At 45.1% G+C, this 16015-nt stretch overlaps 2 protein-coding genes and 1 long non-coding RNA gene across 3 annotated transcripts; 1 reads left to right on the forward strand and 2 right to left on the reverse strand.

Moving 5' to 3' along the window:
• On the reverse strand, nucleotides 621-1493 carry LOC110436210 (translation initiation factor IF-2-like). Its single transcript, XM_021462652.1, has 2 exons — nucleotides 937-1493; nucleotides 621-709 (listed from the first exon to the last, which is right to left on the reverse strand). The coding sequence occupies exons 1-2, from the start codon at nucleotides 1472-1474 to the stop codon at nucleotides 675-677; spliced, it is 573 nt and encodes a 190-aa protein (XP_021318327.1). The 5' UTR covers nucleotides 1475-1493; the 3' UTR covers nucleotides 621-674.
• LOC110436409 lies at nucleotides 1531-3128 on the reverse strand. Its single transcript, XM_021463499.1, has 2 exons — nucleotides 3061-3128; nucleotides 1531-2272 (listed from the first exon to the last, which is right to left on the reverse strand). Exons 1-2 carry the CDS (start codon nucleotides 3126-3128, stop codon nucleotides 1531-1533), a joined length of 810 nt encoding a protein of 269 aa, XP_021319174.1.
• Nucleotides 3314-4008, forward strand: LOC110436211. The gene is made up of 2 exons (XR_002454003.1): nucleotides 3314-3403; nucleotides 3533-4008. It is a non-coding gene; the product is annotated as an uncharacterized LOC110436211 (long non-coding RNA).

Below are 16015 nucleotides of genomic sequence, written 5' to 3' on the forward strand. Positions count from 1 at the left end.
TTATGAGGTGAGTGGCAGTGGCGAGAGCATCGGCCCAGTAGGAGGGAGGCATGGAAGCCTGGAAGAGGAGGGTGCGAGTGACATTGTTGGTACTGCGAATCATGCGCTCAGCTTTTCCGTTTTGCTGCGAAGTATAGGGGCAGGACATGCGAAGGGAAACACCTTTGTTGAGAAAGAAGGCGCGAGAGGCGGAGTTGTCAAACTCACGACCGTTGTCACATTGCAGGGACTTGCTGGTGCAGCCGAACTGAGTAGACACATGAGCGAAAAAATTGGAGATTGCTGGAAAAGCATCAGACTTTAAGCGAAGGGGAAAAGTCCAAAGAAAGTGGGAGCAATCATCGAGGATAACTAAGTAATATTTAAAACCGGATACACTAACGATAGGTGATGTCCACAGATCACAGTGTATCAAATCAAAAATTTTAGATGCTCTTGACAAGGAACTAGTAAAAGGTTGGCGAGTATGGCGCCCAAGCTGACATGCATGGCAGAGGGAGTCGTCTTCCGGCTTGCTGCACACGATCGAGGAGGACTGTGCAAGGCTCTGAAGGGTAGCCTTGCCAGGGTGGCCAAGCCGCCGATGCCAGGTGGTAGGAGAAGGAGTGGCCACAAGGGCGCAGGGACCAGAGGGTGACGACGACAGCTGCAAGGTGTAGAGCGGTCCCGAGCTGTCACATCGAAGGAGGGTGTCCCTGGTACGGAGATCCTTCACAGAGACACCAAGAGGGTCAAACTCAATAGAAACAGAATTGTCAGTAGTGAACTTGCGAACAGAAAGGAGGTTCTTAATGATGTCAGGAGCTATAAGAACATTGTTTAGGCGAAAGAGGCCAGGGAGGGTGGAATAGCCAGTGCCAATAACCGGGAGGGTGGCGCCATTGCCAACAACAATGGAAGAAGGGAAGGAAGAAGATGGTAACGAGGTGACCATACCAGGGTTGGAGGCGATGTGAGAGGAGGCACCCGAGTCGATCACCCAGTCCAAAGATGTCGGTGGTGGGGTGAGGGAGACGGTGCTGAAGGCGTTGGCGAGGTACTCGGGAGTCCATGGCGACCATGTGGGCGCCTGGGGCGCCTGGTAGTATGACCCAGGGGCCGAAGGTGCGTTGATGTAGGCATGGGGCACGCCGGCCAACAAGGGTTGCTGTGACGGTGTAGGCAAGATGGCGCGAGGAGGCTGGCCGCGAGGACCTCCAGGGGTGGAGCCGGGCCACATGTGGATGGACCCGGTCCATGGGTTGAGGATGGAGGGCCATGGCTGGCCGCCTGAAGATCCACCCTGCTGGCCACCGGTTGCGCCGCCGTGCTGACCACCTTGGCCGCGCCCGCGACAGCGTCGGCCGCGGCCGTTGCCAGACTGCTGCCCTCCAGCAGCTTGTTGAGGGCGCAGGGGCATACGCATAGAGGGCGTAGGTGACCTGATGGACGATGAGGCGACGAGAGCCGAGGGAGGAACAAACGGAGGCGCCATGTTGAGTTCGGCCAGGCGCGATCAGCATGGACATCTGCAAAGGAAGGGAACGGTCGCTACCGAGAGATGAGTTGTGACATGAACTGGAAGCGTTCATTGAGGCCGCGTAGGATGTTCAGCACGAGGGTGCGGTCCTGGATGGGCTCGCCAAGATCAGCAAGCGCATCGGCCATGGTCTTCATTTTGCGGCAGTAGTCGTCGACAGAGAGAGCACCCTGGCAGAGAGTGCGGAACTCGGCGTCGAGTAGCATGGCGCGAGACTCGCGATTGTTCAGGAACTGTTGTTCCAGCCCAAGCCATGCCCCCCGAGCGGTGATGCCGTCCCGCTCATGGACGACGTCCAGCAGGTCGGGGGAGATGGTGTTGAAAATCCAGGAGACAACCACATAGTCCATGCGAGACCATGCCGGATCGTAGGGGCGGGAGTCGTCGCAGAGGACGTGATCTTTCAGGGCAAAACGGCCAAGGATGAGGAGGACGTAGCCGCGCCACTTGGAGTAGTTGGAAGCCTGAAGATCGAGGACGATCGGGATCAGGTTCTTGATGTTCTGCACGGCGGCAGCCTGACTATGCAGGTGAGCGATGGCTGCTGCTTCAGATGAGAGGGAGCGGGTGTCGTCGTCGTAGTCGTCGTCGCGGTGGGATTCACTGCGGATGCGATCCTGGACGGTCGCTGCTTGCTGCTCCAGGGCGTCCGCCTGCGCGCGCTCTTTGTCCAGAGCGGCGGCGGCGAGGCGAACGCGCTCCTGGGCCGCGGCTGCGTTCTTGAGGAGGTCGGCCTCTGCCTGGAGTTCCAGGCTGCGCTCGGTGTGGAAGAGCGCAGGGAGGTGGCTTCATCTTCCAGCTTCTGGGCGGCGGGCGAGGGCCTCGTCGCGGAGTTTGGCCACAGAGGCAGCCGGGGCCCCGGAGGCGGAGGTGGCAGCCATGGCTGCGCGGCAGGCGACCGACCCAGAGGCGCGTACGCACGGAGGCCGGCACGGGCACGACGGGCGCGCGGCTGGCGGTCGCGGAGGCTGGGGCGGACGCGCGGTAGGCGGCCAACCTCGGGGCGCGTATGCGCGGGGGGCCGGGTGGGCGGACGCGACTCGAGGCAGGGGAGTCGGGCGGGTGGAAAAGAGGTCCACGGACCGATTAGTCTGATACCATGATGGAACAATAGCCAACAGGCTTGGATTCCTTGATTAGAGTTTACGCCGGGATTACAATATATAGAGGCCCAAAGGGCCAGTACATACTAGCCACATAGGGTGGCGCATAGCAGAGTGATTAGGAGTAAATGACACAGGAAACAAAGAGCTAGCACAGTATTCTAACAATTTCATTAAGAAATTAAGGAATGGATTCCATTAAGATAACTGCCCCTAGAAATAGGATTTTTGGGGATGGACGTCTTTATCAAACCATCTATAGAAGAGCTAGAGTTTCAAAGATGGTCCTCTTAAGAGAACCTCATCTGAAATCTAATAATAGGGGCGTTGCTCTAGAATTGGTGGCATAGCATCGGTTTTGTAAACCTGGCCTTTAAGATCTTTTTTAAAATTAGCAAAATCATTTCTTTTACAAGGGTTCTTATTACTGGTTGGTACCTTGAACCATCAGTGGTAGCTTTGCACACTGTTGCTTTATGACTAGCAGCAATAGTAGGAGGAGCCATCAGTCCCGGTTGCCCACCGCACGCCGACACCAATTGTCGCAATAGTAGTGCTATGGATCCATCACTCCTGGATGGTTGTGTAGTAGTGCAGCGTAATGCGCCAAAACCTATTATCACGTAATGGCTTGCAGCACCACAACCCCAGTTGGATAATATCGTGAGCGTCATATTCACCTAAACAGCTACTTTTCTATTAATATTGCTATATATAGCGTGCCCAAGTGTATCTTTGGTTATCAAAACAACACAAGCCCTCAACTAATCAGCTATTAGGGGTGAGTCCTTTTCTCTCTGTAAGAGCTCATCGGTTTTATTTTGTTCGGTAAGATTCAACATAACAATTCCATTTCATTGTTTCTGAAATTGAAGCCTAACGCGTACACATGCATCTAACATATATGCAGATGAAGCCTGCAACGATGGCACTGCTCATTTTGATGAACATGATGTGCACTATTGGATTTTTTGATCATGCAAGTTTTCTTGGAACTAAGGCCCAAGAAACCACCTTGCTGGCAAATTCATACGGAAGCAATGAAGAAACTGGTTCTACGAAGGGCATAAATCTTGGAAGGAAGCTGGTGGTGACGGACCGCAGCTGGTCTCCTAGAGATGTCTGCTGCAACAAAATGTCCTCCAATTCTTGCAAACTGCAATATAATTGTTAGAGATATATGCTTGCATTCCTATGCATATGGAGGACGGATATCCTACATATAGACACGGTATATGTTGCATCAGCAGGTTCTCAAGTCCCTTGTATCATCTGAGTTTAGACCTATCTAAATAATAATCTTTGGGGCCGTGAAATACCGTGTAGTGTTGTACTGAGCGTACACTCTATTAAACAATAAATTAAAATATGCCCAGTGTGTGAGCATGATATGAGGTTCTTGGTCAAAGAACCTTTGGCCATCGTTAAAAGTATTTATTGCTCTTTGCCTCTACATCGTCACATTCTTTTTTTATATTGAGAATAATTATAATTACTTTAAAAAAGAAATAAATTTATCTTTGATTGGTCATCACCCTAAGAAACAGGTAAGGGTTAATCGACATATTAGATCGATGGCCATAGTGAGAGAAAAACACTGCTCGTTTGCAGAAAAAATACGGCTTATAAGACAAACGACGGAGCTGTAGTGATGTTCAAGAATTTTTATGACTCATCAGCTAAATCAAACTGTATTATACCAATTCAAATATTTTATGTGTCTCTCTGCGTGTAAAGTTTTTAGTGCCCGACTGAGATCGTTCAGGCTGCAAGGGGCGAAATCGGAGCGAACTTTTTCTCGACGCTCCCCCCCCCCCTCCCCCCTCGAAAGAAAATGCACGGTGGTACTATTAATGCAACATAGACAGAAGAAATACAGGGGCCATATATACGTATTGTTCATTCAAAGACCACAGGACCACAATCATTGATTCCAGTATAAGAAGCTAGTGTAAATCTACGAGTATTAAACTGTACAACATCATATTTTGAAATAATATAACAATATATAAAAAATTTACCCTGACGAACCATAAGATCAATCTTGGAGACTACAAAAGGATAATATCTAAATCTACTACTGAACAGGTCATCATCCGCGCGGCTGTTGCATCCTTGCATTGCTGCGGCCAAGCGGCAGCCGGGGATGTGAATTGCTGTGAACTAAACGGGGTGACCCTTGGTTTGATTTGGATCAATAGGTTTTTCATAATTTGGAACCTCTTCGTGTTAGGGTCAAACCATTCCAAACGTGTAACACCCCGTGCCCAAAATCTTATCATATGGCAGCATACATGTAGCACTTCTCTTATACTTTTGTCCATGCTTCATATAAAAAGGATTAACCAGAAGATGCTTTGTTTAGAGTGACAACAAAGATTATAAGCTGGCCTTTACGCTCCTAAATTTCCAAGACGGTACTAATACCATCAAATACAGCTCCTCATTTATCACATGGGCCAACAACACAACTACTATAGGCTTATACCAGGTTGGAGTATTAGGTCCAAATCAGGAACAGACCATAGATCCGAAGGGGTCGGTCCATCCATTTGTAGGCATAGTTGTGGAAATAGAGGGAAATGCTATACCCTCAAGGGAACATGCCCGTGTACAGAAAGGAGAATAACATTGATGATTTTGCTGATTTTAGTCTACCCCTCATTAACAAAGTCCCATGTTTCTTTCTCATATATAATTTGATTAAGCAAATTGTAAGTTATTTTTAGGCTATGATTTACTTTTTGTGTTTAGATGTATGTGCCCTACCATATCATGCAAATCAAAAGTACTAAAGCCATTTCCAGTGGTAAAAATACAAACCAACACTACACTGCTAGCTATTTGTAGGGGCGGCTCATAAGTATTTGTAGCCGTGGTTTTGCCAGCCGACCCGAAGGGGCGGCTACAAATGCCTGATTTATAGGGGCGGTTGGGCAGCCACCCCTATAAACCGATTTATAGGGATGACCGACGATTTGTAGCAAAAAAAGTTTTTTAATGCAGTGACGAGGACCCCACTAGTCAACCACACACCTGCTCCGTAGCTGTGGCATTTTTGTGCAATTTTTTAAGACTTTATGTTGGCTAGGATTTAAACCCACGACCTCACCTTTTCGAGTACCCTCCTCTATCACTGCACCTCACACTCACTTTTGTATATATTGGATTTTAGTTTCCCACAAAGTATTCTAAATCGAGCATAAATTGATTGTTTATAGCCCTGAATGAATTTAAATAAAAAAACTGTCAACTATGAAGTTTTATACTTTTCTAGATCTACAACTTTCATTTTGGTAATTTCTCCATCCGAGGTCGTTTACAAAATTTGAATTTCAAATTTGAGAAATTCAAACATAGTTTTCCATGACAAGATGAATTTAAATGTAAAATTATCAACTAACTTTTCTAGATCTACAACTTTCATTTTTACTATTTGTCCATCCGAGGTCGTTTAAAAAATTCAAATTTCAAATTTTTAGAAATTCAAATGTAGTTTTTGTTGACAAGATGACTTCAAATCAAAAAGTTGTCAACTACAAAGTTTCATAACTTTTTATGAGTTCCAACATTTATTTTGGTTATTCATCCAACATAGTGGTAGTAATATTGTTCACAAATGTTACATATCCTTCTTATAGTTTATGAAACTATGAGAGATATGTAAATTTTGTAAACAATGTTATTACTATTATATGATGAAGAAATGACTAAAATAAAAGTTATAGATCATAATAAGTTCTACAATTTTTATGTTCATGACTTTGTCAGCTGAAATAAAAAGATGGATAAAACAATAACTGTAAGAATATAATAAATTGATACAACATGATTTTATAATTTTTTAGAAAAATCGCTAAACTTGAAGTTATCACGAGGGAGAAAGACTGGCTACAAGTTTTAGCTAAGAAAATTTGAGAGTCTAGTAGTGATGAACAACCTTTTTACCTTTGTAAAGCTGACAAGGTTGTGTGAATACTAAAGTTCTGTTCAACATAATCCGTTTGTTCAATTTTAAGATTCCCAAACGGAGAGTAAAACTGCTCCAAAGTGATGACAGCCTGAAATTTTCATGAATGTAAATCACATAAAATATAGTGTTATAAGAATACTTGATGATCAAGCCAGGTATGCAGCGGCCATATAAATTGTCGTGTCTAATCTTATTTATTTTCTATTGCATGACTATCCAAGAATTATTCAAGTTTGGCTTGGCACCGAATGTTCATGATGCTTATGATATATCCCTGCACATTTTGTATTTGGAACAATAAAGGGGAATATTATTTTGCTTAATCAAATTAGTTTTAGGCATATATCAGCTAGAATGTGAGAGAGTTAGTGTTGAAATGTGTTTCAGTGTGGAAGATGTGATTCGCTGATGAAATCTTATAAAAACATGGCTATGTGCAGTCGATCGCAAGGCTAGCTAGAAAAAATTCCATTTCCTAAAAAAATTTAAAAAATAAAAAAGGGAAACAAAGAAAGATTTTTGAGAACATGTGATTGCATTGGCCTGCATTCACCTAGAAGGTTGATACCAAATCAGTATACACACATATGCATGGTGATGTATATATGTATGACAAGTATTTCCATAAAAATTATAGACATCGAAAGCATGTGTTTGGTGCATGTGCTATCAAGTTGGCATATATATCGTTTTGTTTTACTTAGGACGTATCAAAAATATTTGATGGGTTTATTGCAATTCTTATTCATAAGATAAAGTGCGCGTGCACAAAACCCACTACCCAAAAGTTGGGAGATTGACTCTTATTGTCGGGGTAATGACAACGAGTCTTCTCCTAGATAAACCTATAGTTGTAGCCCATCCATACTTCCAATCTACGAAGGTGATTACAAGATAAACCACTTACTATCTTCATCTATTTGTCCTGATAATCTTATTTTCAAACATCTTCCCTTGTCTCAGGTCACAGCTCAATAAAATGACAATTCATTTGAATCACTTTTCCATTGGATTTTAAATAATATACATCCTTCCCTATCTAAATTCTGGTGACTACTATTATTCCACCACACTTAGCTACGGTTAAGTAGCAGACATGAAGAAACAAAAGCAATATAAACATAACATATCATTTCAGTCTGTTTAGAGGACAAGGCATATGTAGTACATAAAGCATGCAATTGTTTGATGTGGTATTTTGTTGATGTATTTGTGGGCTAACTATCAAAACTGTTAGTGCAACATGAGCTGCTTGACAATTTCTTTATCAGAAACTTAGGATATGTTGCTTCATCCATTACTACAGAATTGGCAATCACTAACGTGCTATCACTGCCGGTTGTTTTTGAACCTGCAGTAATAGAGTAACAGTACTGGTTCATGACTTCAACCAGCAATGATAGAGACTGACACTGATAGGCGGACTATCATTGCCAGTTCGTGGCTTGAACCGCACTATCATTGCCAGTTCGTGGCTTGAATCCACAATGATAGCTGTTTCGCACAAAAAAATCATAAGTGTCACACCCATATTTTAAGAACAAAATAGGATGCATAAAAGACTCATATGTGCCCCAGAAATAGTCGCACAGGCTTGAATCCACAATGATAGCTGTTTCGCACAAAAAAATCATAACTGTCACACCCATATTTTAAGAACAAAATAGGATGCATAAAAGACTCATATGTGCCCCAGAAATAGTCGCACACATAAGTAGACAAATTTCAAATGTACCATGGCAGTGTTTATTACATAGCGGAATATAATATATCACATAGTCTCATACAAAAATGATAGCATGAAATAAACAACGCTCTCGACGGAAGCTGCACTGTTGACTGGTTGACTCCAAACCTAGTACTCATAACGATAATCCTCATTCCAGTCATCTTCATTATCATAACCTGGGGTGTTGGGAAATTGCAAGAGTGAGCACATATCGTACTCAATAAGTATAACCAGGGGTTCATGAGGCTCAAATAGCTGACACTGGTTTGATAGCTTTTAATGGTGGATAACATATTCATAATTAAATAGCAAATGTCAAGGTAGCATAAATAATCCATTAATCCCATGATCAAGTGTAAGCATAATTAATTCATAGCATAAACGATAATCAAATGAACATAACAACTTAATAAGCTCATCGTCGGCGCAGCAAGAACCCCCAAGGCCGCTCATAATCGTGAGCACTGCTAATATACCAGTTTTACACTCTGCAGAGGTTGTACATCTTTACCCACGAGTCATGATTTACCCTTTCGCCCGAGGTAGCTAATCTCTTAACCCCCTTCCTAGGGAGGTCGGCAGGGATCACTATGAAGCCTTTCAAAAGTTCGTCTAACATGTTAGGGCCGCAAGGTTTCCTTTGCGCGCAGATATAGATACCCCCTTCCGAATGGCACAATGACGCGCAGCCTATAAACATAGGGACAGGGGCTCGCACTATACCCAAAACGGTTCAGCCCCTCCGCCCTTTCGGGTAACCTCTAACAAGCTAGAAAAGGGCTTCATACTGAGCTAAAGCCAGAGCCATTATAGCCCTCATGGTTGCACTGTTGTCCCGGTGATCACTTACACACAAGATCTCATACAGTTATTTGACATTCTTTTTATATTCATTGCATAGCTATTAATCATCTTACAAGATCATGGATATTGTTGATGCAAAAACTAGTCTGCAAACACAAAGGGCTAATACCCGATTCAAACGTTAAGGCGTGCCAGCCGATTTGACCTTACTATCGGCAAAGGTGATAACTCGAATACTTTAGTCCTGACAACAGCGATGCGCCCGGATGTCACGGCTAAGAGGTACTCACGCGGAACTTGAGGATACGCCGAGCTTGAGTCGACGAATTCCTAAGTACTCGTAACAAAAAGAAAACGTATGACGAAGTCGTCGAAAAGTAAATGCTGGAATATGAGTAAAAACGTGTGTTTGATTGATTGATAGATGTTTGATTACAAGGTCCTAGGGCTTATATTTATACCCTGCTCAAAGAGCTATGACCAGACATGATTAGAATTCGAATTCCAAATTACACGGAACCCGTATACAAAACGATGCGAATAACTAAGGAAATAATAAAACCATCCTTCGTGACAAACCGAAACTCCTCCACATGACAACTGGCAGCTTCCGGACTCCTCCTTCGCGTCATCGGCAATCCCCTTGCCATAGTCATCGGCAGACCTTTTTACTTGGTCATCGGCACCATATTACTGCCTGAGGACTTAGTCACATTCAACCTTTCCCTCATCGGCAACCATCCTTATCAGCAACCCGCATCGTACTGCCACCCTATCCTGCCATCCTGGACACGTGCCCAAAAATGGTGTCAACACATGCCCCCCAGTTTCGGAGTATAAAACTATTAATGCTCCAAAATTCTCTGCAGTAATGATGTCTTCTCCGCAATTAATGCTCCTAATCTGGTAACCGACAACCTCAATCTGGACAACTCTGATCCTAATCCTCCGCAGATCCCTCGAAATCCCCAACTTCCTAAACGGGCATCTCTCTTAGTCGTACATCGGCAACAATACCGTTACAAAGATCTGCCGATGCTCTGCCCAGGAGATTCGCAAAAACGGTTACCTCCCCTCTATCCGCCCATCGGCAGGATGACCGTTATAGAATATCACCGATGGACCGACCAGGAGATCGCGCACAGTAAAATATCTTCAGATAATGACCGCTTCCTGTCAAATCACCTGCACAATCCCTGGATTATCGTACGAACAGTTACCATATCCACTTGAGTACCCTCGGGCTTCTCGGATGCGGCAAAGAAATAAGTCAGATTTGCCCTTGTCCATCTTGTCCTATAAATAGTTCCTTCTTGGGTACTCCTCCCCCATTGCATCATTCTGCCATCCAACTTCACTTTTCCAGCGGCGGCGCCATTCTCAATCCTCAAGATCTCCGACAAGCATTCTTCTTCATCAACTCCGGCGCCCTCCAGCGTCCTCTTCACGACAAGATTGCCGTTGGCTTCGTCGTCCCTGAGGTCAGACTTCCATCTCATCTGTTGTACCTTTTTCTTGCATTCCTGTTCATCTGCGATTCATTCTTACCGAATATTTTCCTTTTCCTTTTTCTTTGTATTTTTATTCCCCAAAACACTAGGAGTTATCCAACAAAATTGTCATCCCTACCGATCAACCACATCTTCAATGCCTCGGCCCTCTAGGGGATCCAGATCCAACCGACCTTATCAATGCAGAAACCAACAGGATTCCCTTTAGAGCTGAAAACTTTGCTTTAGATCTATGGAAAGACACCTTTCGCTCTTGGCCCAGCCCTACTGTAGGGTGGAAAGACTGGTTCTTGAGGGTCAGCAACTCTTATGAAGTTCAATGGGGTGAGAGGAAATTAGCTCAATGCATTAGGCTGTCCATTGCCGATATGCACAGGAACGAGTCATTGCTGATAGCTGCATCTTACTTTTGGTCAGACACTCTCAACGCTTTTGTTTTTGGTCACGGCCCTGCTTCTCCTACCCTTGCCGATGTAGCCATGCTTACTGGGTTAGATATATCTTCTGCCGATAGCACCCATTTTTTTGATACCGCCACCAGTGCTAAAGTGGAGACTCGCGCTATCGGCGGTTGGTCAGGGTACATCCAGAAGTACCGCGGGAGAGGACCTGTCACCATAAAGGAGCAAACCACCTTTCTGAACATGTGGCTAGACAAGTTTGTATTCTGTGGTCGATCGGCAGGACCGACTTCTGTCTATCTATCGGCAGCAGAAAGACTGGCTAGCGGCGGCCAATTTCCTCTCGGCCGTTATTTGCTCGGTGCCGTTTATCACCTTCTTCATCAGGTAGTCCAGAAACTCCTGCTTGGCCAACCTATCGGCAACTTGGGAGGTCCTTGGTGGTTTATTAATATGTGGCTCAATCTGCACCTGCACAAGCGCCTTGATCTCAACTTGTTCTCACAGCACTTCCCAAGAGATATAGCCGAGAATCATGTGTTGGGTGAAGAGGAATCGGCAACACGTGCCCCCCTGAACTTTGGCGAAGCTGTTATAGTCTTACCCGGTTCAGGGAACACTCCGGATCAGATCGGCCGATTCTTCGAGACGCTGTATGAGGGTCTGGCCAGAGATGAACGACCATGGCTGGCTTATGACGACCCAGACAGCATGCTCCCTCTGACCTTCAATCCATTTGATGAAGCTCTTGACAGGGACAATGAGGTGATGATGGCAATCGTGACCCCCAGAGCCATACCAGTGAATTTCTTCGGCAGCACGAAAACCTCTCCCCAAACCTATGAATTTTATAATCCATCGGCATTAGCTCGCCAGCTAGCTTTCGGCCAATTGCCGATTGCACTTCCTTATGCCGATGTAATAAAGCCCAGAGAGCCCATCGCCAACCTCCTCGAGTGGACTCGAGTAGCCCAGCTACCACCAAATGCCGATACGGATGTATATCTGTCAGAATGGGTTCCAGCCGCCTTTATCACTCAGGCATACAAGCTATGGTGGGCAGAATGGAAAGAGAATCTGTTCTGCAGATCAGCCCTCTCATACCGCGGCATGATCGACCCCGAATATGAAGTCCCTGATGACACTGTAAGTATTTTAAACCGATGTCTCATTTTCCAATATCACTCCCATCGGTAACTTACCCCTGTATTCCTTTTGCAGATTGACAACACCCCCCATCAGTTAGTAGGAGTGGCAAGCCGATCGACTTATTCCCATCAGGCCCGATCTCCTCAATCGGCCATAATGCTCCCACTCTGGCTTCCATCGTGCACCGGGGTGCGCGTCTCAAGAAAGTTACCACCAGGAAAACTCAGACATCACCACCGGTAACTGCTTCCACTCTGGCACAAGCTTTCAAGGCAATCTGTTAAAACCCTTTTTTCATTTACGCTGACTTATCTTTGTATCGGCTATCTGTACTCATAAACTCCTTTTTGTTGTTGCAGCAAACTGGTGCATCGGCAAAAGTCAAACGCCAAGGCGCCGATGCCCCCCAGTCTAGCCAGCCAAAGAGGAAGGGCATCCACGGTGCTAAGGCTGGAACAAAGCGCCAGAAAGTGGCAACTCCTCCTCCTCCTCCGGTGTTTCCAATCCCGGTGGAATCTTCCCCTTCTTCTCCAGACGTCCAGGCACAGCAAGTACTATCTCCACAACCAACACAGGAAGCACCACAGATGGAAGAACCCCAGCAGGAAGAACCTCAAACGGCAGGTATATCAGCTGATGTAGGTGAACAAACAACTGGCCCGGCAGGTACAGTTACATCATCGGCGGTTTCCTCGATTCAGGCAACTGTTGTTTCTCCTCCGGGTAACATATCTCAACAATACTCCTACCTATAAACTTATTCTCATTTATTCTTATAATCCTTCCTGTCTTCTTTCAGGCGATATCGCTCTATCGGCAACATTTGCCGATCAACCTGCAGCTCCATCGGCCTCTCTGAGTCAAAGGCAAGAAATCGCCTTGAAGCAAGTAAGTCATCCACTTTTCCATCAGTATCGTCTGCCGAAGTTTTGACCATAAAATTGACCTACTTCATTTTTATTTTCAGGAACAAGATTCTCCCAACAGCTTGTTCTCCTTCGCTATTGATATCTTCGAAGAAGAAGGCGAGGAAGCAAGCTCCTCTCGGGTAGTTGGAATTGTATCGGCAGAAGCCAGAGCTAAGCTGGAGGAGCTATCGGCCATACTCCATCAAGACACAACTCAACTGGTCAACGATTCTGACCCAGCCAAGGCCCTGTTCAAGACCCTTAGAGGCCAAATTCCTGCCGATGCTGAAGAAACACTCTTCCATGCTGCACATCTAGAAAGCCGCCAGCTACAGTACCAGAGAGCTACTCGACGCCTTGCCGATAGAGCTGCTCAAATCCAGCTTTCTGAGGAGATGATGAAAGAAAAACTCTTAGCCGATGAGAAACATAAGAACATCGGCACCTTAAAGTCCTCAGGTGATGCACTGAAGCAGAAAGTGTCTGATCTATCGGCAAAAAGAGAAGCTCTACTGGCTGAACTCAAGCAAGTAGAAGACGCTCTGTCCCAAGCCCAGCAAGAAGAGAGTCAACTGCCGAAGACCATCAAGCATCTTGAACAAGAACGAAACGTCCATGGTCGCAAAGCGCTGCAACTGAAGAGGAAGCTGAAGCCGATCGAAGGTTCTGCCGATGATGATATCAAAGAGATAGAGACAGCCAACCAGATTCGGCTGCGCGCCATATCAGCAATCCAAGCGCTGCTGAGCATCTGAAGCTTTCATCGGCGACACACCTTTGTTTTTCCGCCTTCAGCTTTTAGTCTAGCCGATAAGACTGTTATCGGCATCTTTTGAAACATTAAGTCTGCCCTCGAACATTTAAATCCAGCCGATAGGAGTGTTATCGGCACTTAAACTTTTATGCGTCGATCCATATGCTGGGGTAGTACTTCTTCAAATATTTGCCATTTAATGCTCTGGGAAATTCAACCCCTTCGAGAGTTTCTAGAATATAGGCATTACCAGGAGCTGAGTGTCTTATCCGATAAGGACCTTCCCAATTAGGAGACCACTTCCCAAACTTCGAACTTTTAGTCCCGACTGGCAAAATCAACTTCCATACCAAATCCCCATCGGCAAACTCCTTAGCCTTTACTTTTTTATCATACCATCTAGCAACTCTCTTCTTATTTTCTTCTATACTCATTAAGGCCTTTAACCGATGTCCTGCTAAATCATCTAACTCATCGGTCATCAAAGTGGCATAATCATCGGCAGCCAATTGATCTTGAAAAGATAATCGCCTAGATCCAGCCTTAATCTCCCAAGGCAATACTGCATCATGTCCATACACCAATTGATAGGGTGACACCTTGGTTGATCCATGGCAAGCCATCCGATAAGACCACAGTGCTTCATTTAACACTGTATGCCACCGCCTAGGGTTTTCTTCAATCTTTCGTTTAATAAGCTTGATAATTCCTTTGTTAGACGCTTCGGCCTGCCCGTTGGCTTGAGCATAGTAAGGAGAGGAATTCAACACTTTAATTCCCATACCGATTGCGAATTCATCAAACTCCCCTGACGTGAACATGGTGCCCTGATCGGTAGTAATCGTTTGGGGAATCCCAAATCGGTAAATAATATGCTCCTTCACAAAATCAATCATATTGGCCGATGTGACTTTCTTCAAGGGAATAGCTTCGACCCACTTAGTGAAATAGTCAGTGGCAACTAGAATGAACTTATGGTGGATAAATCTGGCCGATCAGATCGATGGCCCACCCCCGGAACGGCCAAGGTTTTATTATAGGATTCATAGCCGATGCGGGTGCTCTCTGGATATTACCGAACTTTTGACAACCTTGACATCCCTTGAAATATTTAAAACAATCTTCAAGTATGGTTGGCCAAAAATATCCATTCCTTCGAATCATCCACTTCATCTTGAAAGCTGACAGATGCGCTCCACACACTCCTTCATGGATTTCCCCCATTAAACTTCTGGCTTCATCATCACCCAAGCATCGGAGAAGAATTCCGTCGATAGTTCGATAATACAATTCATTTTCAAGGAGCACATACTTGGTCGCTTGAAATCGAACCCGTCTTCCAACTTTCTTAGATGGATCTTCTAGATAGTCGACAATCTCTTTCCTCCAGTCACCGACACTGACTGCCGATGTTGCATTAATCATTGGCTGATATCCTGAGGCATGCTGGGCTAACCGATTAGCGTCCTCATTATGCAATCGGGGAACATGCTCCAATCGGAAGTTCTTGAATTCCTTTAACAGTTGCATACTTTTCTCGAAATAGGTTATGAGAACTTCACTTCGGCATTCATAGCTTCCGGCCAATTGATTTATAACCAACATGGAATCCCCGAATACCTCAACAGCATCAGCACGAACTTCTCTTAACAACTCCAATCCCTTGATTAGAGCTTGATACTCAGCCTGATTATTTGTTGATGTAGCAACAATCGGTAAGGAAAATTCATACTTCCTCCCCTTAGGAGAAACTAACACAATGCCGATTCCTGCTCCCCGGTCACAGGTAGATCCATCAAAGAAGAGCGTCCAGGGTGCAATTTCCAAGGTTTCCACTAGGCCGCAATGTTGAGTCACAAAATCGGCCATAACCTGCCCTTTGACCGCCTTAGCCGATTCGTAACGCAAATCGAATTCCGACAGCGCTAAAATCCATTTACCGATCCTTCCACTCATAATTGGCATAGATAGCATGTATCGGACTACGTCATCTTTGCAAACAACAGCACATTCGGCCGACAATAGGTAATGTCTTAGCTTGATACATGAAAAATATAAGCATAAGCACAGCTTCTCGATGGCCGAATACCTGGTTTCAGCATCAATCAACCTCCTACTCAAATAATAAATTACTCTCTCTTTCCCTTCAAATTCCTGAACCAAA

This window comes from Sorghum bicolor, chromosome 6 (assembly GCF_000003195.3).
Source record: "Sorghum bicolor cultivar BTx623 chromosome 6, Sorghum_bicolor_NCBIv3, whole genome shotgun sequence".
NCBI classification, from domain to species: domain Eukaryota; kingdom Viridiplantae; phylum Streptophyta; class Magnoliopsida; order Poales; family Poaceae; genus Sorghum; species Sorghum bicolor.